Source organism: Oncorhynchus gorbuscha, linkage group LG07, assembly GCF_021184085.1.
Source record: "Oncorhynchus gorbuscha isolate QuinsamMale2020 ecotype Even-year linkage group LG07, OgorEven_v1.0, whole genome shotgun sequence".
Taxonomy (NCBI): Eukaryota; Metazoa; Chordata; class Actinopteri; order Salmoniformes; family Salmonidae; genus Oncorhynchus; species Oncorhynchus gorbuscha.
In genome coordinates this window covers 47,394,006-47,417,132 of record NC_060179.1, presented here as the reverse complement: position 1 = coordinate 47,417,132, position 23,127 = coordinate 47,394,006, and the positions used below count along the sequence as shown (strand labels likewise).

Below are 23,127 nucleotides of genomic sequence, written 5' to 3'. Positions count from 1 at the left end.
TGCATGAGTGATACTTTACGATCATTTTTGCACATTTAGTACTGTTTAGCGGGCAGGAAAATGTTCCCCATGATCAAAGCTGTACTCGTTAAATTGTACTTGTAGTTGAAAAATAATAGACCTACAAAATAATACCATATGTCTTCATGAAAGACTGGTGAAACAGCATGCACAAAATAAGACTAAACCACAGTTTAAGCAGCAACCACACCAGCAGATTAGCTACTTTCCTTGTACATTTCATTCAAGTTTGTGTTTCTGATCTTATGCTATTTGAACTCCTCTTATTTCCAAGGTTCCAATACATTTGTTTTGTAGTAGTAGAGTGAGTTCTGTTAACACTTTCTTTGAACCATGTATAATCGGTTTTATTTGACAAATTACACTTGTTACAGAATAGCCCCCTCTCCCTTGACACAACAATACCTCTAAACTCGACGACCAAATAATTGTTATTCTCTTAAGTTTTATGGAATTCTCCTTTCTTAGGAATTTTTTTCTTTTTTTCTTCCAGTTTTAATATCCCTGTCAGACAGGTTGCCGGGATCTTTTTACCTGAGAATAAAGTGCCTAAACTGTTGTGCACCATGTTGACACTATCGTACTGTATTCACCTCCTTGTGGTTCTCTCTTCTCAAATAAATGTAAGTACTTTGGAAAAATGTCTTGTGTGTTGCTAATATTTAGTTTTGTTGTTTCTTTGGGTACAGGAACACATTAATAGATTCATCTATTTGATCAATAAAAATATTCAGAAATGTAAGATTTGATGAATTTAAACAACATTTTACAAATAGCTGTGAGTCATTGGTAGGTGTATACATTATTTTTTAACTTTTTGCTAGTGTGGATGGACTTCATAGTTTTAGAACACCTCAAAAAAATTCTTAGGACACTCGTCACTTCCTTTTGTGCGCGGAAAAGCTTGGTTTTGTTTGTTTGGAAAGTTTGTTGAATTTCTTTGGAACTGGGGGGCAGAATTGAGTAGATTGGATAAAAAGGTGCCCAAAGTAAACTGCCTCCTACTCTGTCCCAGATGCTAATATATGCATATTATTATTAGTATTGGATAGAAAACACTGAAATTTCTAAAACTGTTTGAAGGATGTCTGAGTATAATAGAGCTCATATGGCCCACAAAAACCTGAGAAGAAATCCAAACAGGAAGTGAGAAATCGATTTTCAATGTGATTTTTCTGGATTTTTTTCTTCATTTTGTCTGTCATAGTTGGAAGTGTACCTATGATAAATTACAGGCCTCATCTTTTTAAGTGGGAGAACTTGCACAATTGGTGGCTGACTAAATACATTTTTTGCCCCACTGTATGTAGGTAGTTGCAAAGGGCAGTAGTGTCTTAACAGCGCGATTTACCAAGGCAGGATACTCTGAGCACAGCTCAATCCAGAAATCTAGCAGTGGCTTCTGATTTAAATTCAATTTTCACAGGACCACTTGTTGGAATTTCGATGAGGCTCTCTTGTTCAGATGTCGGTAAGTGGACTGGAGGCAGGGCATGAAAGGGATAACAAATCCAGTTGTTTGTGTCATCCGTTTCGAGAATGTACCTGCATAATTGCGCACCCAACTCACTCGCTACATCACATTTGACAGTTCATTTGCACACAAAAAATAAAATCATACAGTGACGGAAAGACCTGTGTGTTGCCCTGGTTAATGCAGACAGAAAAGAGCTCTAACTTATTAATCATAGTGTCAATTTTTTTCCCCGCACATTGAATATAGTTGCGGAGATCATACTCTTGAAGACTCAAGGCTGTAATCACTGCCAAAGGTGCTGCTGAGATTTTGGGTCTGTGAAAAGGGTTGCTCTGTCAGTGTCTCCCTTGGGGTAGCTCAGTGACATTTTAACTCGATATCCCAGGAAAATAGGGTTTATACCCTTTCTCATCTCTGTCTATGGGTGCAGTGTCAGTCAGTACCCTCTGTGCGATGTCTGTGAAGACTTGGGGCGCCGTAACCCAGGCACCCCGGGACACCTGCAACGCCCCTTACTGCCACTCCAAGAGCACAGCTAAAATACCACACCCTCAATCCAGCCTGAAGGATCCCAATGTAATGCCTTAGCACCCCCCCCCCACCTGATCCTATATGTGTCCCTGTTCTGTGTGAGCTATAATACCCCAGTGTTGCAGCTGTGTGGATAGCTAACTTGTGTAACATGAATGCAGCCAGTTCCTGCTGACTTGCACAGTTGGACTTCCAGTGAGATGGACTGTTTGACATAGTAACTCAAAATGTCAGAGCTAGGGAGATTCTCTTTTGTCCATTGTTCCCACAAGCAAGGCCAATAACGTCACATCAGACCAACTCCTTGAGTGGCCTACTCCTTGAAGTTTGCAGTTGTCTAAAAACACTATTTTGCTCAAAAACATGTTAACTGTTTATAATACTGTATTTTTTCTTGGGATATTGATTTTTGAACTGGAAAAGTTGAAAAATCTTTAAAGTGTGGATTGCAGCCTCTCCTTGTACATAGACCTAGACTGCTTTCAAGGGAAGGAAACAAATAAAATGTGTAATTTGACTGAACGATCCCTTAAAATTTGAGAAACCTTGTCAACCTTATCTTTCTTCATAAACTATGTTATTTACTGGGTGTTTATCAAAAGATAACTGTTACTTCTTCCATCCTGTTCATGAAATACCACCCAGGTCCCTTGGCCAAGCTGTTAATAAGTTCATACAGTGACATAACTCAATATGACATTACACAATTCAAAAATACCTCAAAACCTCTCCGCAGAGAAAGGAATGTGCCTAGCTTTAACCCTGGTCAAGTTCTCTAGTTGGCCTGTAATGTTTATTAGCTATTGTAGAAAGCAAATGGGTCATTCAAATCAATTTGTCACGTGCAAAAACTACAACAGGTGTAGATCCTTACTTACAGGCTCTAACCAATAGTGCAAAAAAAGGTGTTAGGTGAACAATAGGCAAGTAAAGAAATAAAACAACAGTAAAAAAGAAAGGCTATATACAGTAGCGAGGCTATAAAAGTAGTGAGACTACATACAGACTACATACCGGTTAGTCAGGCTGATTTGAGGTAGTATGTACATGTAGATCTGGTTAAAGTGACTGCATATATGATGAACAGAGAGTAGCAGTAGCGCAAAAGAGGGGGTGGTGGGTGGCGGGACACAATGCAGATAGCCCGGTTAGCCAATGTGTAGGAGCACTGGTTGGTCAACCCAATTGAAGTAGTATGAACATGAATGTATAGTTAAAGTGACTATGCATATATGATAAACCGAGAGTAGCAGCAGCGTAAAAAGAGGGGTTGGGGGGTCACACAATGCAAATAGTCCGGGTAGCCATTTGATTACCTGTTCAGGAGTCTTAATGCTCACTCTTGACGAGCCTCGTCAAGGTTTACATTCGAATCAACCTTCGTGGTTTAGAGTTACCTAAGTATGTGGGAGACTCGCGTTTAAACTTTTCATCACAGAAGCTCTGTGATCAGACTGCTGTTGCCAAAGCTCCATCAGCCGTCTCACAGAACTTAGTTCCCCCTCCCAGCCGGAGCCGGGGATGTGTTCGAGGCACCATTCTCTGGTTGGCTAGTCTTGTTTGCATCGTTAGCGACACCTGACAACAGGTTACCTACAAGGAGGGGTTGGAAGCACCCTACTAGAGTGCAACCTCCCTTACCTCCCTGCACTAATATGTCAGACCGTTCGACCTGCCCCTACCAGGTGTCATATGAGAAGGGACCGGAGGGGTCCTACTAGAAGGCCCCTCCCTACCTCCTCGCACTAACCTGTCAGAGATAGTTCTACTCACCCCACTAGGTGTCAAACAAGGAGGGTTGCTGAGGCCCTACTAGAGAGCCTCTCCATTACCTCCTCACACTATCCTTCTAGAGATTTTTAAATATTCCCTTAACTGGTGTCCTGCAAGGAGGGGTTGGTAAGGCCCTTCTCGGGGCCCACTCCCTTACCTCCCAACATTAGCCAACCAGAGGCTATCGATCCTAGCCAAGCTAGGGATATACTCCTGCCAAACCAGCTGAACACCTTAAAGTATTCCCCAGGTGGAGCTTCCCCTTCTAGATATATATTTAGAAATTTCGCAGAGGTTGGTGGCTAAGGTGGGGTTGGGGAGGTGCCTTCCTTTCCTCCGCCTGCCCTTTGCCAGAGCGAGAGGCCATATTACACAACAAGGTTTGAGGTTGAAATGAGAGCATCCGAGTGCTGCTCCACCATCACTAGGGCGACGGTGAGGGGAGACATTGAACCCCCGCTTGCGCCGTGCCGCCGAGCGGTTGACCTGTACCCAGAGTGTTGATTCCAGGTAGCTTTCTTAGGATTCCCGCAGCAGTGAGGAGATTGTGCACAATCTTTTGAGATTTAGCCACCTCAAGGCTCTCGAAGGCGACTTCGTATCGCAGAGTAACATCGACCACCAAAGCTATGTCTTTTTTCATGAATATCAAGTCTGGTTTCCTCAGTTTCCTCAGTTTGCCAGGCTGTTCCATTTCCGCTTTTCCTCATGCCTCCAATCACATGGGATTGGGCACCGCGCCGTCACTAAGCTGGTTAAGTTGTCTTCGAGGGATGGCCTCCCTGTGTCATTCCCACCGGCTCTCAGCCATTTTCCCTCAAACTCTGATTTCTCAACTGTGCAGCAAGTTATCCTGGATCAATGGCTCCAGGGCCAGATTGAACAGCAGCGGTGACATTGGGTCACCTTGCTTAACACCGACCGACATGTCAATCATCGAGGATTTCATTCTGTCTGTGATGCACAACGAGGATCTTTTCTCATAGGTGCTCCCAATTAACGCCATGATGTGCTGGTCGAGGTCTCTTTGCTTTAGAACACGCTGGAGGTGCTCATGTGATACATAGTCGAAGGCCTTCACAAAGTCCGCCATCTTCCGATCTGCCTCCACTCTACTGAATAAGATGTTTTTGGCTTTAGGGTAGTGCGGCACTCTTTGAAGGTCGACGGTAGGACCAGCCACATCGAGAATAAGCTAACCATCTTGACTCCTTTTGGGTCCCAACTTGAGTCTTTCTCCAGTCATTCCATCTGGTCCCGCTGCTGTCCCTTTTTTCATTTCTTTTGAGGTTTTTGTATACCTCCATTGCTGAGATCAGATGCTGGAATTCACCATTGTTGGCCCCTCGTGTTGACCCAGCGTGTTGAAAGGCTTCTTGGACTGCCATCGATCGGCAAAGGCCAGAGTGAGTTCTGGCATGGGAATGGCACACAAACCTTTCACCTCCTCGTCTAAGATTAGGGTCGCTAGTTTGGACTGGTCTTTGTCAAACAACATCTGTTGTCGACAGAAGGCCGCCCTCTTTACTTACCATTTCTTGTTTCCGCTCATAGGCTTACTTTTTGCCATATCGCTCTTTCTGTGGTGTCCTGCAACATTGCCGAGCAGCTTCTGTATTTCCAGTGCTGAGGACTCAATCAATGCCCCATTCTGATCCACACCCCTCAAAGATAATGTGATGGTCCCGATTTTGAGATCCCCGTCCATCCCCCTGTAGGCCTCGGCCGCAGCTCTGAGTTTGTCGCGGAACCCATGTATTGTGGGTGGCGGTTCACCTGGGTTGGACTGCCACCTGGAATCATTGTTGGCCGCAGGGTCTTCCACGGGACCATCGCTTTAGGGTCGCTGCCTTTCTCAGACGTCCTCGTTTATACCTCACCTGCTCTCGGGTCATTCCCGGCAGGCCACTTGCGACCATGCTATGGATTGCTTTGTAGCCCTCAAATAGCTTGTATCGGCGGTTCATCTCCTGTTCTTCCGAATTCTGTCCAGCCCTTGTTGGTATTTTCCTTCCTTTTCTGCTTTTCTTTCATCAGTTTCGCTTCCTCTGACTTCTGCTGGCAGTAAAGGGCTAGATGGACGTGTCACTTATGTTGGGAGAGGCCGACCCCAGAACCAAAGCTTTTTCTGTAGTGTTCGCATGTGAAGGCTGTCACAGCCACAACCCTGGTCTCTGCCGCCCCGTACACTTAGAAACGTGGCAGGAGATTGCATGACTACTGGGTCCAGAATGCCCACACGAGCCACATTTATATTGTACTTTCACCAGGCTATGATGGATTTTAAAGTGTCTGACAATGCCGCCCACCCGTTAAATTATTTCACCACAGCACGCAGCTCAGTTCATGTACTGGGATTATGATGAGCATGGTGTCGTGGCTGGGGGAGGGTCTGTGGCAGGAGATGGTTCAGACCGAGCTTGGCTGTGGTGGCAACACAACCTCCTTTCCTTTGTTATCCGATGGGCTGGAAGAGGTTCTTAATTTGCTCTCCCACTGAGGTGACACAATGCCTGGGTCGCCAACTGCATCCGGCCATCCGGGGGAGTCCCGGCTGTAGAAGATCCTGCTCGCTTGACCTGATGGTGTCCAGAAACGCCCAATGTAGGTGTCAGTTTTGATAGCCCAATCTTGACACTCTGGCAGGAGAAATGCATCAAAGACATTTCCCTGGTGATCAAGTGGTTAGGATTTGGCAAAGTAGTCACTTGTACCCCTGTAAAATCCTTTAATTCTCTCCATACACATACCCAGAAATCACATCGGGTCAACACCCACCTCGGGCCTTCACGATGCTTTGTGTTAATTAACCTCTTCAACCTACGGGGGCGCTATGTCATTATTGGATTAAAAAAACGTGCCCGTTTTAAGCGCCATATTTTGTCACGAAAAGATGCTCGACTATGCATATAATTGGCAGCTTTGGAAAGAAAACACTCTGACGTTTTCAAAACTGCAAAGATATTGTCTGTGAGTTTCCCAGAAATGATGCTACAGGTGAAACCATGATGTAACCTCAAACAGGAAATGAGCTGAATTTTTGAAGCTCTGTTTTACTATCGTCTCCTTATATGGCTGTGAATGTGCTGTGAACGAGCTTATGCTCTCTGCCGTTCGTACAAGATGTCTGCAGCATTGTGACGTATTTGTAGGCATATCATTGGAAGATTGGCCATAAGAGACTACATTTGCCAGGTGTCTGCCCGGTGTCCTTTGTCTAAATTGGTGCGCAATTGCCAGTGGCACTCATTTTACCATGCAATACAGAAGGAGAAGCACACTTCCAGGAACGATACATCGTTGAAGAGATATGTAGAAAAACACCTTGAGGATTGATTCTAAACAATGTTTGATTTATTGAAGGTTTTTGCTGGTTTTTGTGAAAATGTTGCCTGGTGATGCTAAATGCTAATGCTAAATGCTAGTTTTGCTATAGTAGAGAAGCATGTTTTTGAAAATCTGAGATGACAGTGTTGTTAACAAAAGGCTAAGCATGAGAGCTAGCATATTGATTTAATTTAATTTGCGATTTTCATGAATAGTTAACGTTGCGTTATGGTAATGGGCTTGAGGCTGTAGTCATGATCCCGCATCCGGGTTGGCTCGACGCAAGAAGTTAACTTGTTAGGGAGTTATATTCCTCTGCTGGTAGCGTGACTACAGCTCAAGCTCATTACCATAACGCACAATGCACAAAAATATTCCTAAAAATATTTAACCTCCACACATTAACAAGTAAAATAGCTCAAATGAAAGATAAACAAGTTGTTTATCTAGCCAGCAAGTCAGATTTCTAAAATGTTTTACGGCGAAAACATAGCACATATTTATGTCAAACCACCACCGCAGACATAGCTCATTAGCATAGCCAAGTAGGAAAAAATATGCAATCAACAAACGCAGGATTAAAAGAAAAATCATTTCACTAACCTTTTGAAATCTTCATCAGATGACAGTAATATAACATGTTACACAGTACATTCATTTTTTTCCAATAATATTCTATATATATCCATAAATCTCTGTTTACAATGATGCATCGTTCAAAAAATGCTACTAAAATGTCCGGAGAAATTAAATAGCCCCGGCAGATAACGTCAGCTAACAAGGAATACACATCATAAACTTTGACTAAATATGCATGTTTTACATATGTATAGGAAGATACACTTCTTCTAAATGCAAACGCTGTGTTACTTTTATTTATAACATTACATTTTGCATTCACTAGGCTACAATAGGGAGTCGGCGCTCCCGCATTAGCATAATGACTCCTCTATCTTGGAGTCGACAGAAACCCAAAATTAATACATAAATATTCCCTTACCTTTGCTGTTCTTCCATCAGAAGACCTGTAAGGGATTATACTCACCAAATTAGCGTTCAGTTTTCAAGTCTGCGTCTTTCGGTTCTCAAAATAGCCTGATTTTGGTAAAAATGTAGGCAAAATTGAAGTGGTTGCGCACCAAAACGTCGAAAGTATATATAATATGTCGAGTAAACTTGTCAAACTATGTTCATAATTAAGCTTTAACATGTTATAAAGGTCTACAGCAATTGTGAGGACGAAGCGAAACACACACGTCTTTTAATCGATCCTGAGGGAAAGAGTGAAAATGTGCAGAGCGCGCATACAGGGCACTGTTTTTTTGGCGTGACCTTTCGGCACGCTCAATGTCTCGTGAGCGTGCCGAAACGGATATAGAATTGTTAGTGTTTTCTATTCGATAATATTTTTTATATGCAAATATTAGCACCTTTTGAAAAAAAAATATCCTGTTTTATATGGGTACCCAAATCCTCCAGAAGGGGCAGTAAACCGTGGTATCCTGAACAGGTTAAACAGTCAGATTCCCCTGGTCCGCACCACTTATAAGTCAGCTGGTAGGTGCTGGCTGAGGCGAGCAACAGGAGACCCCGCTTAAACGGGACCTGCGAGCGCCATAGCTTCGGAGACCCGCGAGAAGAACCCGGCGCGCGTCCAGAGTTGCTACCGCCAACTGCCGGACCCAACCACTCACCGGTCTGCCTTCGGCCCACCGACGGACACCACCCCGATGAACCCCCGGACGCAAACCCTTGCGAGACCACGCACGAGAATCACCGAGATGGGCCTCACAACGAACTTCCCATGGCGGCCAGAGGATGGCGGTGGAGCGACAGTTCCCCCAGCTGCGACTCGAGCCCAGCATCGCTTCGCACCCCAGCCCGACCCACCCAGCCCTTAGAGCCAATCCTTATCCCAAAATAACGGATCTGACTTGCCGACTTCCCTCACCTACACCATTGTATGACATTGTAAATGTACAGCCGTGCACCTGGTTACCTGAACGGGTTACCAGCAGCACATTTTTAAATGATTTGTAATACCTTTAGTGGGTGCAAGGGGTCCATGGCCAGGTAGGGAGCTCTGGTAATTTTGGTGGCTGACTAAATACTTTTTTGCCCCACTGTATGTTATGAGTTGTGATTATGGTTAATTGTTTAGCTACTGACGTAGTTATGAACACTCAAACAATGGTTTAATATGGTCGGTGTCAGTAAGCGTTGGCAAAAGAAGTGTAATTACAGCCTAACCCAGTGAGTAAAATGGTCAGTGACCTGTTCTCTCATTTGTGTCTGGAAGTAGCTAGCAAGCTTACCAACGTTAGCCAGTTAGCTTGGGTTCTTGACTGCTGTTGTTAGGGCAGAACGCTCGGATCAACCTTACTCCTCGGCCAGAGCGTCCAGTTTCAGCTCTGAACGCTCCGAAAGTGAAAAGCTCTGAATTTATGAATGGACGATCTGACAAGGTCCAGAGCTCACTCTGGTACTCCAGATTGAATTTACGAACACATCCGTAGTATAAAACAGCCTTTAGTCTTGAAAGCTTTGGTTGTTCTGTACATGGCCTCACTTGTGAATCCTTAAAGAGATGGGTGGGGCTAAGGTTTAAGAGTGTGTGAACTATGCTGAATGGGTGGAGACAAAGAAGAGGTCTCCAGTAGGTTTAAGACACTAACAGCTTATGGTCAATTTAGCTTAGGGCATTAAAAGAGGCCTTTGTATTGACTCTGAAAAACACCAAAAGAAAGATGCCCAGGATCCCTGCTCATCTGCATGAACGTGCCTTAGGCATACTGCAGGAAAGCATGAGGACTGCAGATGTGGCCAGGGCAATAATTTGCAATGTTTATACTGTGAGACGCCCAAGACAGCGCTACAGGGAGACAGGACGGACAGGTGATTGTCCTCGCAGTGGCAGACTACATGTAACAACACCTGCAAAGGATCGGTACAGCCAAACATCACACCTGCAGGACAGGTACAGGATGGCAACAACAACTGCCCGAGATACATCAGGAACACACAATCCTTCCATCAGTCCTCAGACTGTCCGCAATAGACTGAGGCTGGACTGAGAGCTTGTAGGCCTGTTGTAAGGCAGGTCAGCACGAGACATCACCGGCAACAACTTCGCCTATGCTCACAAACCCACCGTCGCTGGAGCAGACAGGACTGGCAAAAAGTGCCTTTCAATGACGAGTTGCGGTTTTGTCTCACCAGGGGTGATGGTCAGATTCACGTTTATCGTAATAAGAATGAGTTTCACCGAGGCCTGTGTTCTGGAGCGGGATCGATTTGGAGGTGTAGGGTCCGTCATGGTCTGGAGTGGTGTGTCACAGCATCATTGGACTGAGCTTGTCATTTCAGGCAATCTCAATGCTATGCGTTACAGGGAAGACATCCTCCTCCCTCATGTGGTACCCCACCAGATACGGACTGTTACTTTTTATTTTGACCCCCCTTTGTTCAGGGACAAATTATTATATTTCTGTTAATCACATGTCTGTGGAACTTGTTCATGTCTCAGTTGTTGAATCTTGTTATGTTCATTCAAGTATTTAACATGTGTAAATTTACTGAAAATAAACGCAGTTGACAGTGAGAGGACATTTCTTTTTTTGATGAGTTCATGTCATTAGTCACCCATATGTTCATCAGTGTAAATTTCTCCAGGACAATGGGTCTTTTATCAATATATTTGCCTGTATTTAAAAAAAATCAAATGCAATTTTATTTGTCACATGCACCAAATAAAACACTGTGAATTTCTTACTTACAAGCCCTTAACTCTATTTTCTTAACTGCATTGTTGGTTAACAACACTGTCATCTCAGATTTTCAAAATATGCGTTACAGCCAACGCTAGACAAGCATTTGTGTAAGTTTAGCATGGCATAATGCTATGCTAGGCTGTGCTGGCAGCAGGCAACATTTTCACAAAAATAAGAAAAGCAACCAAATTAAATCATTTACCTTTGAAGAACTTCAGATGCTTTCACTCAGGAGACTCCCAGTTAGATAGCAAATGTTCCTTTTTTCCAAAAATAATATTTTTGCATGCGAAAAACGTCACGTTTGTTCATCCTGCTTGGCTGAGAAATCGACCGAAAATACTTCAACTATAACGCAGAGCTTTTTTCAAAATTTGCTCCATAATATCGACAGAAACACTGCAAACGTTGTTTAGGATCCATCCTCAGTGTTTTTAACTTAACATATGTATTCAATAATATATCCGTGGAGGCAGTTGGTTTCTCATAAGAATATATTGGAAAAATGGCTACCTCAGTATTTTACGCAACGTTTTCTCTGGGAGACACCATGCGTCCACTCGCCCTATATGGTCTCTTACAGCCATTCTCCAATGGAAATGCCTAAAAAGACGTCACAATGCTGCAAGACACCTTGGGGGAAATGCGGCACTTCCTGATTGGATTTTTATCTGGGTTTCGCCTGTAACATCAGTTCTGTGGCACTCACAGACACTATCTTTGCAGTTTTGGAAACGTCAGTGTTTTCTTTCCAAAGCTGTCAATTATATGCATAGTCGAGCATCTTTTCGTGACAAAATATCTTCTTTAAAACGGGAACTTTTTTCATCCAAAAATTAAAATAGTGCCCCTTATATCCAAGAAGTTAACACCATGTTGGAAATATAATAAGTATATTTAGAGCATTTCTAATTGGAACACTTGTAATGGAACATCTGAGAGAAGGGCTATTTTAATAGTGTTTGTTCCACAGAAAATAGAAGTAAAGAGTATACTTACCAGCTCCCCTCTGGTGGCCATAGTGACAAACCACACCCACCACAGTGACAAATTACTCCTCATCATATGGGACCACTGCGCGCCTCTTGGGCTCTGTTGATTAGGAAAATAGAACCCTAATCTTAACTCTAACCCCTACCTCTAATTTTATCTCATAACCCTCATCCTAACCTTAACTTCGGCATCCTGTCCTCTAACCCTAATCCACCTTCTGGCATTAGGTGAATAGCCCCCTAAACCCTAACCCTAACCCTCATTCTAACCCTAAACCAACCCTTTGCATCAAGCCCTAACCCTAGTCTCTAACCTTTGATACTCCTTTCTCTTTGGGGTGGATAAATTAAAACACCGTGTCTTATGAGTATTTTTTTCTTTTGAAACCCCCATTCCCCTTTTGTTTTCCTTTAGTCTAACTTGTCTTATTTTAAATGTATATATATATATATTTGTTTTTAAATCATAAAAAATGGGATAGGATGGACACCTTTTGGTGTTGGGTTAATATTCCCCTACCCTAAACCTGTGTTTTCCCAGATGAAGTATGAAGACATTGCGCATCTCTAGTCAGAAGAGATCTTTCATGAACTCAAACTCTTTCCCCTCTTTCCCCCTGGCACATTTTCTGGCTGGGGCCCGCATTGCATTCCTTCACTGTTGTTTTACTTACAAATAATAACTTTGGACATATGTCAGATTCACATGTTTTCAGGCACTGGTGACAAATCATGCATTCTGATTCTTTAATAGATTGTAATGAACACGTGAGTAAAATACGTCTTTGAAGGTCGTACTGATTGTGATGATCTAATGCTAAGCTATTTGCCAGCTACAGCGCATTCGGAAAGCATTCAGATCCCTAGACTTTTTCCCTTTAATTTTTTTTGTTAGGTTACAGCCTTATTATAAAATGTATTAAATAATTTTTCCCCCACATGAATCTATACACAATACCCCCATAATGACAAAGCAAAAACAGGTTTGTTTTGAGCATGCTGTCTTTCGTCTGATGTTGATTTTCTTTATGTAGGTGGGCATTTTTAGACAATGCCAATCGAAGTGGAGATGGTCTGCTGCCAGGTGATTCCACAGGTTTGTGTAGAATACATTGTAGTTCATTGTAAGATATATGCTCATATTTCCCTTGATCCTGACCAGTTTCCCAGTCCCTGCCGCTGAAAAACATCACCACAGCATGATGCTGCCACCACCATGCTTCTCCATAGGGATGGTGACAGGTTTCCTCCAGATGTAATACTGGGCATTCAGGCCAAAGAGTTGAATCTTGGTTCCATCAGACCAGAGAATCTTGTTTCTCATGGTCTGAAAGTCTTTTGGTGTCTTTTGGCAAACTCCAAGCAAGCTGTCATGTGCCTTTTACTGAGGAGTGGCTTCCGTCTGGCCACTCTACCATAAAGGCCTGATTGGTGGAGTGCTGCAGAGATGGTTGTCCTTCTGGAAGGTTCTCCCATCTCCACAGATGAAGTCTGTCAGAGTGACCATCTGGTTCTTGGGCACCTCCCTGACAAAGGCCCTTCTCCCCCGATTGCTCATTTTGGCTGAGCGGCCAGCTCTAGGAAGAGTATTGGATGGTTCCAAACTTCTTCCATTTAAGAATGATGGAGGCCACTGTGTTCTTGGACCTTCAATGCTGCAGACATTTTTGATACCCTACCCCAGATATGTGTCTCGGCACAATCCTGATTAAAAACCTGTCTTTGCTTTGCCATTATGGGGTATTGTGTGTAAATCTATATAATCAATTTTAGAATTAGGTTGTAACATAACAAAAAAAAAATTAAAGTCAAGGGGTCTGAATACTTCCCAAATGCACCATGTTTGTTGACATTATACAATGCATTTTGATTGTCACGTAAGCATCTGTTAGACCAAAGATGCTATAAAAAGGTGAAGGGATAGTTCACTCAACTGACTTATGGTGCTTTCAAAACAACTGGGAACTTGAAACTTGGAAAAACCATAGGTCAAATCATAACGTCAGTGATATTCAAGTCGGAAGGTCGTAGCTCTAGAAAGAGGTACGAGTTCCTGAGTTGGAATTCCTAGTTGAATCCACATTTCTACCCCCCATGGACTTATCCCTGTATAGCTATGGTTCAGCTAGCAGAAGACTTGTATTTGGTGTGATGATCTTGCTTTTTGGTAAAGTCATGTGCTCCGGTTCTTGTGTACACTGTAACAAGTACTTCGGAGATTTGTAATATCCAGAGATTTGTAATATCTAAGTTAATATTTTTCAGGTAATGGGTGCTGCCATCTTTGACTTTGTTTATTTGCATCTTATAGTGAATGGCATTCTGTGATTAGGGAGTTTTCGCTTGGAAACAAACACACATGGCTGCTCTTAGCTTAGCTGATCTCGGATCTCTTTTCTAAACAATATTACATTTCTCCTTGTGCTCACCAGAGATGTTGTACATTGTAAACAAGTCTAGCTGTTAAGTCGTTAATTTATGTATATTTTATTGTCAGGGCAACATGTTGCTTAGATTGGTTTATGCAATGAGTTTGAGTGTAGATGTGTTCCATGTGTTGTTTAGATGACAAAATTCGTATTTATCTTTTACAATAAAAGGTGTAATTGAGGAATAAAGTTGTGAAGACCTTTATTTCCCATCAGAACAAAACATTGTGTAGATGCTTTTCAGACAATGCTGTTTAGACGTGTTTGTTTTATCATAGCTATGTTCTGTTGTTACTATTCCAATCACATATTTACGATGGTACGCTGCAGGGACCAGTCAACAATGGATCACAAATGTGTGATTGTATGCGTCAGTGTTAATAAATTATTCCCTTTCTTCTCCAGGAGAGGGCAGTGAATAACACTGTTCCAGAGTGATTCGTAAGGTAATGAACCTAATCCTTTAGCCACCTTACAGTAAATACCCAAACTTTTCCTCGGCAACACCACCATCCTGGTCCTTGGATCCCATTGGCCAAACCCATATTTATCTCTAACCCCTAGACAAAGGACATAAGCAATTATTGCTTTAAAAGGCTGGCTCAAGATGTAAGTGGATGCACATACAAGGGATATGTTTGGTTTTGAAATCCACAAATTTCCTCTGTACTCATGTTTTTTTTTGAGGGGGGGGATATACATGAGAATCCAATTGGAAAGAGATGCACCACACAAATATATGAAATTAGACATCAAGGGTCCTTACATGGCAGATGTGACAAATTATCCGCAATGTGATTGGTTTACCCCAAAACGTGCCTGCCTTAATGTGTTCAGATGCATTTTGCTGATCTTCTTTGTCAGGTGGTCAGATGAGTTCACCTCTCTCCGTTGATCCCTTTAGTCAGGTTAAGCTTCATAAAAGCTCTTGTAAGGAGCTTGGACAGAAGCCAAATAAGAGCCTTGTCCTGAGATCTAGTCTATGACTTCATCACGTAAGCTATAAGAACCTGAAATGACTAAGAACAGAAGGAATGGATCAGAGATTCACCAGTCCATAATATGAACTTTCTAATTGTTTGTTGGTTTTGTTTTATTTTGGATTATGTGTGTATTGTTATTGTATTACTAAATATTACTGCACTGTTGGAGCTAGAAATGTGAGGATTTCACTGCACCTGTGATAACATTTGCAAGTCTGTGTACGCAACCAATAAACTTTGATTTGAACAGACTTTGAACCAAAGACACGCATGCACAGACGATCACATGTTTTTGTCAGTAAAAACAACAACAGCTGATGACTTCTACACATTGATGGTTGACTTCTACACACACAATGTAAAGCACTTTGAAAGTTGCTGTATGAATTATATCTTTCATTGAGTATCATGACTCCCACTCATCAATACTCACAAGCAGAAACAAACACTCACTCTCTCGCTCTCCTAAGAGCAGTTTGCCAACCTCCTCTGGTCCAGTCTCATTTTGAGCTCAGACACCAGTGCTGCATTCACACTGTCAACTGGTCTGTTCCTGTTCCTCTTAGGCTTGATCTGTGCTACTGTGCCCAATACTGTCGGTACCACCCACTGTCTGTCCCCTGGCCTCCCCCCAGGGAGCAGTGGGGGAAGGGCAGGGGCATTGGGCGGTGGTGGTGGTAGCCAATGGCGTCCACTCACCATGCTCACATTGTGGTTTGGAGACCAATGGTGTCCAGTCACCACATTCATGTTGTGGTTTGGAGGCAGAGGGTGTCCGCTCGCTATGTTACAGTTGCTACAGTTGACCCCCACCATGACCTCTGGTTCTTGTATTAGGAGTTTCTCTCCAGAGTTCGGGAACTTGAAGGTCACGGGTGGTTTGTTTCGCCTCCGGATGCGGCGGTGGGGCAGGATCCTGTTGGACTTTTTGTTGCGCATGAACATGATGGTGGAGATGAAGACTGTCACCACAACCATGAGACTAATGACACCAGCGATCATACCTAAGATGTGCAAAGGCTTGTCTCTACTCTGCACGAAAAAGGATGCCCAAGGGCCCCTGAGTTGAATCTGTAAAAGAGCACAGAGAGACACAGTCATGTCCATTGGACTGAAATGGGAGACTGCAAGTATACATGGGAAAATCCTGGTTATTTATTACCTTACATGGTTCTGTGTGTGTTGCTATTTGGCTATGGGAATTTGGGACAAAGTGTATTATAATACATTTAAACTGCCAGACCACCACAGCCAAATCCGTACGTGTGTTAAGCTAGCTAAACAGTGTGAAAACATTACACCACATTAGAATAACAAATCCCCAAATACGCCTACCGGAGCTTGGTCAGTGCTAACACAATCTGTCTGCAAAACGTGGATCTGCAAAATACTAGTCTGAGTTTGTCTGGAATGATAATTCCTGTCCCATTGACTGTTTTTTTGATTGAGACAAGATCAGAAGGATTAGATGGGGCACCCATTATTAACTGAGACCATGCAGCGTCACAATTGTTTTGAGTTTACAGTTCATCCATAACATTTATCATGGATTTCTATTTCATTTCAAAGGAGTGATCAAAATATTCTATTGTGCTCTTGTACTCTTTCACAGACACAAATCATACACTATGGTACAATGACCAGCTACAAATACAGGTGTCCTTCTAAGACAACATATAAACAGTAAGAGTCTTAGTGTAATGTTATGGGGGGACACCAAGACTGCTGGATGATCTCAAGGCAAGCTTTGTTTATGACATCATACAGGCCTCTGTATAATCTTTCTGATCTTGCCATGAGGTTGAACGCCAGATTTTTTCAAAGTGTTGCAGTAAATGAGGGTGGAAATGAGGACAGTCGTTGCAATGGCGAAGGTGACAACACTAAAACATATCCCAAACACAGCTGCGGGATGCTTCTTGAGGCTCAGGAAGTAGGAGAAAAATCTGGATTTGACCTGAAAATACAAAATTGACATTTAGAGGAGTTTAGATAATAGTTTAGGGATGTTTCAAGGTGGAAACCTAAAAACAGATAGCTTGGGTTTGGATTACTGTGTTCTGTTGGATTGTTCTATTGAGCAGCTTGAACTATTTGTGATCACTATGGCCAAGAGTTTTCCTAAGCACGTGGTCTGACCAGGAAAATATCTATGCCCTGGTTATTACATAGTTATAGCATATAGTGAGCGTGTGTGTGAGTCGGTTTGAGCTGTGTGTGGTGTTGTGTTTCCCAACTAGCTAGGGGGATAGCTAACTAGTGGGGATTTGATCAAACTAAAACCCATGGCTCAATGCCTCTGTCGCATTGATTTCAACCTTTTATCTGAAAAAGACTGCTTCAAAACTTAGTGGGTTACTCAAGCAGTGAGCATCCCACTGGCTCACACATGAGGCTCCCAAAGATAGTATTAGCAATATGCTTGGAATGAGGATATGTCACATACGTCTAAATGTAAACATTAGTGGAGGCCCCCTATCAGTTTTGGAGGCAGCAATACCTTTGCTAGCAAGGAGCGGTGCGGTAGCTAACTAAATCAAATTTCAAATCAAATCTACTTATATAGCCCTTCGTACATCAGCTGATATCTCAAAGTGCTGTACAGAAACCCAGCCTAAAACCCCAAACAGCAAGCAATGAAGCACGGTGGCTAGGAAAAACTCCCTAGAAAGGCCAACAGAGGATAGGAACCAGGCTATGAGGGGTGGCCAGTCCTGTTCTGGCTGTGCCGGGTGGAGATAACAGAACATGGCCAAGATGTTCAAATGTTCATAAATGACCAGCATGGTCAAATAATAATAATCATAGTAGTTCTCGAGGGTGCAACAAGGCAGCACCTCAGGAGTAAATGTCAGTTGGTTTTTCATAGCCGATCACTAACTAAGTGAATTGTTTCACCCGGCAGTTATCCAAAATTGTTAGCTAGATAGCTAAAGTATGTATGCATAGATGTTCTGTAAGTAAGCTAGCTAGCTGTTTCAATTTCAATTTTACAGATTGTAACGTTATCCATTTCCCACGCACAATTTTTTTTCTCTCACCAAAACCACCATTATGTCCCATTCATGACCAAAGCCATCAGATAGTGCAGCCACTATAGTGCATTACTTTTGCCCTACCAAGCCGCACTGTTTCTTGACACACTGCTCGCTTAACATGGAAGCCATCCGCCTCATTGTGTCGGAGGAAACACCGTACATCTGGCTACCGAAGTAAGCCCGCCACAGGAGTCACTAGAGTGCAATGTCAAACCTCCCCTAACCCAGACGATGCTGGGACTAACCCTCATGGGTCTCCCGGTCTCGGCTGGCTGTGACACAGCCTGGGATCGAACCCAGGTCTGTAGTGATGCATTAGACCTCTGCACCACTCTGGAGGCCCATGGTGCACTATGTTTGACTAAAAGCAACTATGCACCACTTTTGACCAGAGCCACTAGTGTGCCAGAGACAAGTCCTAACTTGAGACGTTCGTGCAAATCTCCCATTGCAATCTAAATCTCCATTAATAATGCATCATCTACACAAAACACTGAGTTATGTGCATATTCCAAGTTTATTTTCTTCCCTGTAAAATTAAGGTGTCAATTAGGTGTCATTGGAGATGTTCCCACTGTCTCTTACCGCCTCTGTGATGTCTATCTTGACCACCGTGGTGGTGCTGAAGGAGGGCGAGCCTCTGTCTTGGGCCTGGACCACCACAGACCAGGTACAGTCATTCTGTTTGGTGATGTTCTGGACGATGTCCATGGACTTGATGTAGGACTTGAGCTTGATCTCGCCCGTGTCTGCGTTGATGTCGAATATGTTTTCTGGGTCTGTCTTCATGATGGAGTACTCAATGACATTGTTGGGCCCCTCTGCATCGTCATCTTGCGCCTGTTGGCACATTACACATAAACCAGACACACGAGATACCGTTTTTCTCAATAGTGCTGGTACATTTATGAATATTGTCCCATGCTCTCAAAGTAAATCTACTTCCTTTGTGTTGCATTGAGTTGAGTTAAATTGTGTTGTATTTAGATGTGTGTGGTTGCCATGAGGCAACCTAGGCAGAGACATAGAAATTAAATTAAATGGATAGAATGGATTGGGAAGCTCTAACCCTGGAAAATTGACGTAACACAAGCAGTCATATTTAGCTAGCTCTCAGCTGACAGAAAACACAATATCAATTAGCTAATAACAATTGCTATTTACAATTCATCACATCACGTGTGAGCACATCACGTGTGAGCTCCCCTCTAAATATCAAAGGTAATCCGACGATAGTAGTTTGTGTGCGCCACCATGTTTTTTTTTTTCACATCAAACAAAGATAAGAAGAGAAGACGAGGAGTTTGGTCTGTTTGCAGTATGTATGTTGAAGTAAGTTAACGTGAAAGATGAGTGAACCATTCCTTCATCTCATTATGGTATCTTTGGTCTGACAGATGTTTACGTGACACCTATAATGCATTGTCTAATGGCAATAAACATGGCGCCACACATGGCAATTAGCTTAGCATTAGCTCATCATAATCAGTACAACCTTCAAAAAAAGTATTTTACACACATCATAGGTGTCCATTACAATCCCTGCAATAATCGGAAGGCATTATTTCTCACTAGAACTTGAAAACGTGTGAATAAAACTGTAAAAACATTATGCTCATACATACATACTGTATGCTACAGTATAAATGACAACACAGAAACGACAGAAAATAAGGCACTTACTTTGATAGGAACGCACACATGTCGAAGTTATTGTTTGTAAGGAAAACAATAATGAAGGCAATGTGAGGTCCAGCCAGAAAATGTGCCAGTTCATGCAAGACTGTGCAAATGTCTGCATACTTCATCTGCGAAAACACTGGGGAAGTGTTTGGGCTCTCCTTGAAGAGAGACGTTTGTCTGGCTCTGTAAAGCCTCAAACATAAATAGTCACAACAGTGAAATGGGCTACTTCTATGTGAATTAATGAAGAGGCGGAACACACCTCGATTCAAACTGTTGTTAGAAAATACAACTTTGAAGAATTTTTTGGGGAAATTGGCAAGTTGAAACATAAATAATTAGCATCCAGTGTGTGTTAACTGTCCTGTTGTGTAATGATAACATTTTGGAACAGTGAGTGCATTCTGACATTATGTGCACAAAACAACTCACGCTGGGGCGACCATTAGAGATATTTGGAACTCAAACGTGAAAAGGTTAATTTAAGGGGGAAATTCACCTTCAAATTTTTTGCGCAACTGACTTAAACTTAAGGAAACTTTAAGGGAAAACATAAGGGGGAAAATATCTTGTTTTTTGAAACCGGGCCCAGATCCTGAGGTGGGTGAGACATGCACGTTGCTACTTCAATCTGTGCTTCAATTAACTCAACTGACATTAAAAAAAATACACTGCTCAAAAAAATAAAGGGAACACTAAAATAACACATCCTAGATCTGAATGAATGAACTATTCTTATTAAATACTTTTTCTTTACATAGTTGTATGTGCCGACAACAAAATCACACAAAAATGATCAATGGAAATCAAATTTATCAAACCATGGAGGTCTGGATTTGGAGTCACACTCAAGATTAAAGTGGAAAACCACACTACAGGCTGATCCAACTTTGATGTAATGTCCTTAAAACAAGTCACAGGCTCAGTAGTGTGTGTGGCCTCCACATGACTGTATGACCTCCCTACAATGCCTGGGAATGCTCCTGATGAGGTGGCGGATGGTCTCCTGAGGGTTCTCCTACCAGACCTGGACTAAAGCATCCGCCAACTCCTGGACAGTCTGTGGTGCAACGTGGCGTTGGTGGATGGAGCGTGACATGATGTCCCAGATGTGGTCAATTGGATTCAGGTCTGGGGAACGGGCGGGCCAGTCCACAGCATCAATGCCTTCCTCTTGCAGGAACTGCTGACACACTCCAGCCACGAGGTCTAGCATTGTCTTGCATTAGGAGGAACCCAGGGCCAACCACACCAGCATATGGTCTCACAAGGGGTCTGAGGATCTCATCTCGGTACCTAATGGCAGTCAGGCTAACTCTGGCGAGCACATGGAGGGCTGTGCGGCCCCCCAAAGAAATGCCACCCCACATCATGACTGACCCACCACCAAACCGGTCATGTTGGAGGATGTTGCAGGCAGCAGAACGTTCTCCACGGCATCTCCAGACTCTGTCACATCTGTCACATGTGCTCAGTGTGAACCTCCTTTCATCTGTGAAGAGCCAAGGGCGCCAGTGGCAAATTTGCCACAATCTTGGTGTTCTCTGGCAAATGCCAAATGTCATGCACAGTGTTGGGCTGTAAGCACAACCCTCACCTGTGGACGTCGGGCCCTCATACCACCCTCATGGAGTCTGTTTCTGACTGTTTGAGCAGACACATGCACATTTGTGGCCAGCTGGAGGTAATTTTGCAGGGCTCTGGCAGTGCTCCTCCTGCTCCTCCTTGCACAAAGGCGGAGGTAGCGGTCCTGCTGCTGGGTTGTTGCCCTCCTACATACGGCTTCCTCCATGTCTCCTGATGTACTGGCCTGTCTCCTGGTAGCGCCTCCATGCTCTGGACACTACGCTAACAGACACAGCAAACCTTCTTGCCATAGCTCACATTGTGCCATCCTGGATGAGCTGCATTACCTGAGCCACTTGTGTGGGTTGGAGACTCTGTCCCACGCTACCACTAGAGTGAACGCACCGCCAGCATTCAAAAGTGACCAAAACATCAGCCAGGACCACCTGGTCACCACCTGCAGAACCACTCCTTTATTAGGGGTGTCTTGCTAATTGCCTATAATTTCCACCTGTTGTCTATTCCATTTGCACAACAGCATGTGACATTTATTGTCAATCAGTGTTGCTTCCTAAGTGGACAGTTTGATTTCACAGAAGTGTGATTGACTTGGAGTTACATTGTGTTGTTTAAGTGTTCCCTTTATTTTTTTGAGCATTGTACATTCCATTGCATGAGTCACATCAGTTAGCATCATTTGAAATAACATTCTACATGACCATGTCAATCCAGCATCAGTTGATAGAACATGCAAAATTACAGTGGAAATTATTGCATCATAATACCTGGCAGCCATTGCGAATGTACCCATGACTTTACCAGTCAAATTGCCTCAGTTAGCTCTACTAATGTAGACAATTTTTTCCGGTTTGATGTTAATGCGAGTGTAGTGAAATGCTCATGCTTCTAGTTACGAAATTGCAGTAATATCTAATAAGTAATCTAACAATTCCAGAACAACTACCTAATACACACATATTCAAAGGGATGGAATAAGAATATGTACATACAAATATACGGATGGGCGATGACCGAATGACATAGGCAAGATGCAATAGATGGTATAAAATACAGTATATACATATGAGATGAGTAATGTAAGATATGTAAACATTACTAAAGTCACTAGTGATCAATTTATTAAAGTGGTCAATGATTTTGAGTCTGTTATATAGACAGTCTGTTTAACAGTCTGATTGCCTTGATAGAAGTTGTTTTTCAGTCTCTCGGTCCCAGCTTTGATGCACCTGTACTGACCTCACCTTCTGGATGATAGCGGGGTGAACAGGCAGTGGCTCGGGTGGTTATTGTCTTTCATTATCTTTTTGGCCTTCCTGTGACATTGGGTGCTGTAGGTGTCTTAGAGGGCACGTAGTTTGCCCACGGTGATGCATTGTGCAGACCGCACCACCCTCTGGAGAGCCTTGTGTCTGTGGGCGGTGCAGTTGCCATACCAGGCGGTGATACAGCCCGACAGGATGCTCTCAATTGTGAATCTGTAAAAGTTTGTGAGGATTTTAGGTGACACACCAAATTT

At 43.0% G+C, this 23,127-nt stretch overlaps 1 protein-coding gene across 6 annotated transcripts in view; it reads right to left on the bottom strand.

The window, feature by feature from the left end:
• Positions 1-14,262: 14,262 nt before the first annotated feature.
• Positions 14,263-23,127, bottom strand: part of LOC124039934 (cadherin-related family member 1-like) — a 181,698-nt gene continuing 172,833 nt past the window's right edge. For 3 of the 6 annotated variants that reach the window (XM_046356499.1, XM_046356502.1, XM_046356504.1), the window contains 2 exons: positions 18,927-19,181; positions 14,266-16,374 (listed from right to left, as the gene is read on the bottom strand). In XM_046356499.1, coding sequence (XP_046212455.1) covers positions 15,769-16,374; positions 18,927-19,181 — 861 coding nt within the window. In that variant the 3' untranslated portion in view covers positions 14,266-15,768. Of the gene's footprint in view, positions 17,261-18,926; positions 19,182-23,127 lie in introns of all 6 variants that reach the window. The other 3 variants (XM_046356503.1, XM_046356501.1, XM_046356505.1) reach the window with 3 other exon arrangements.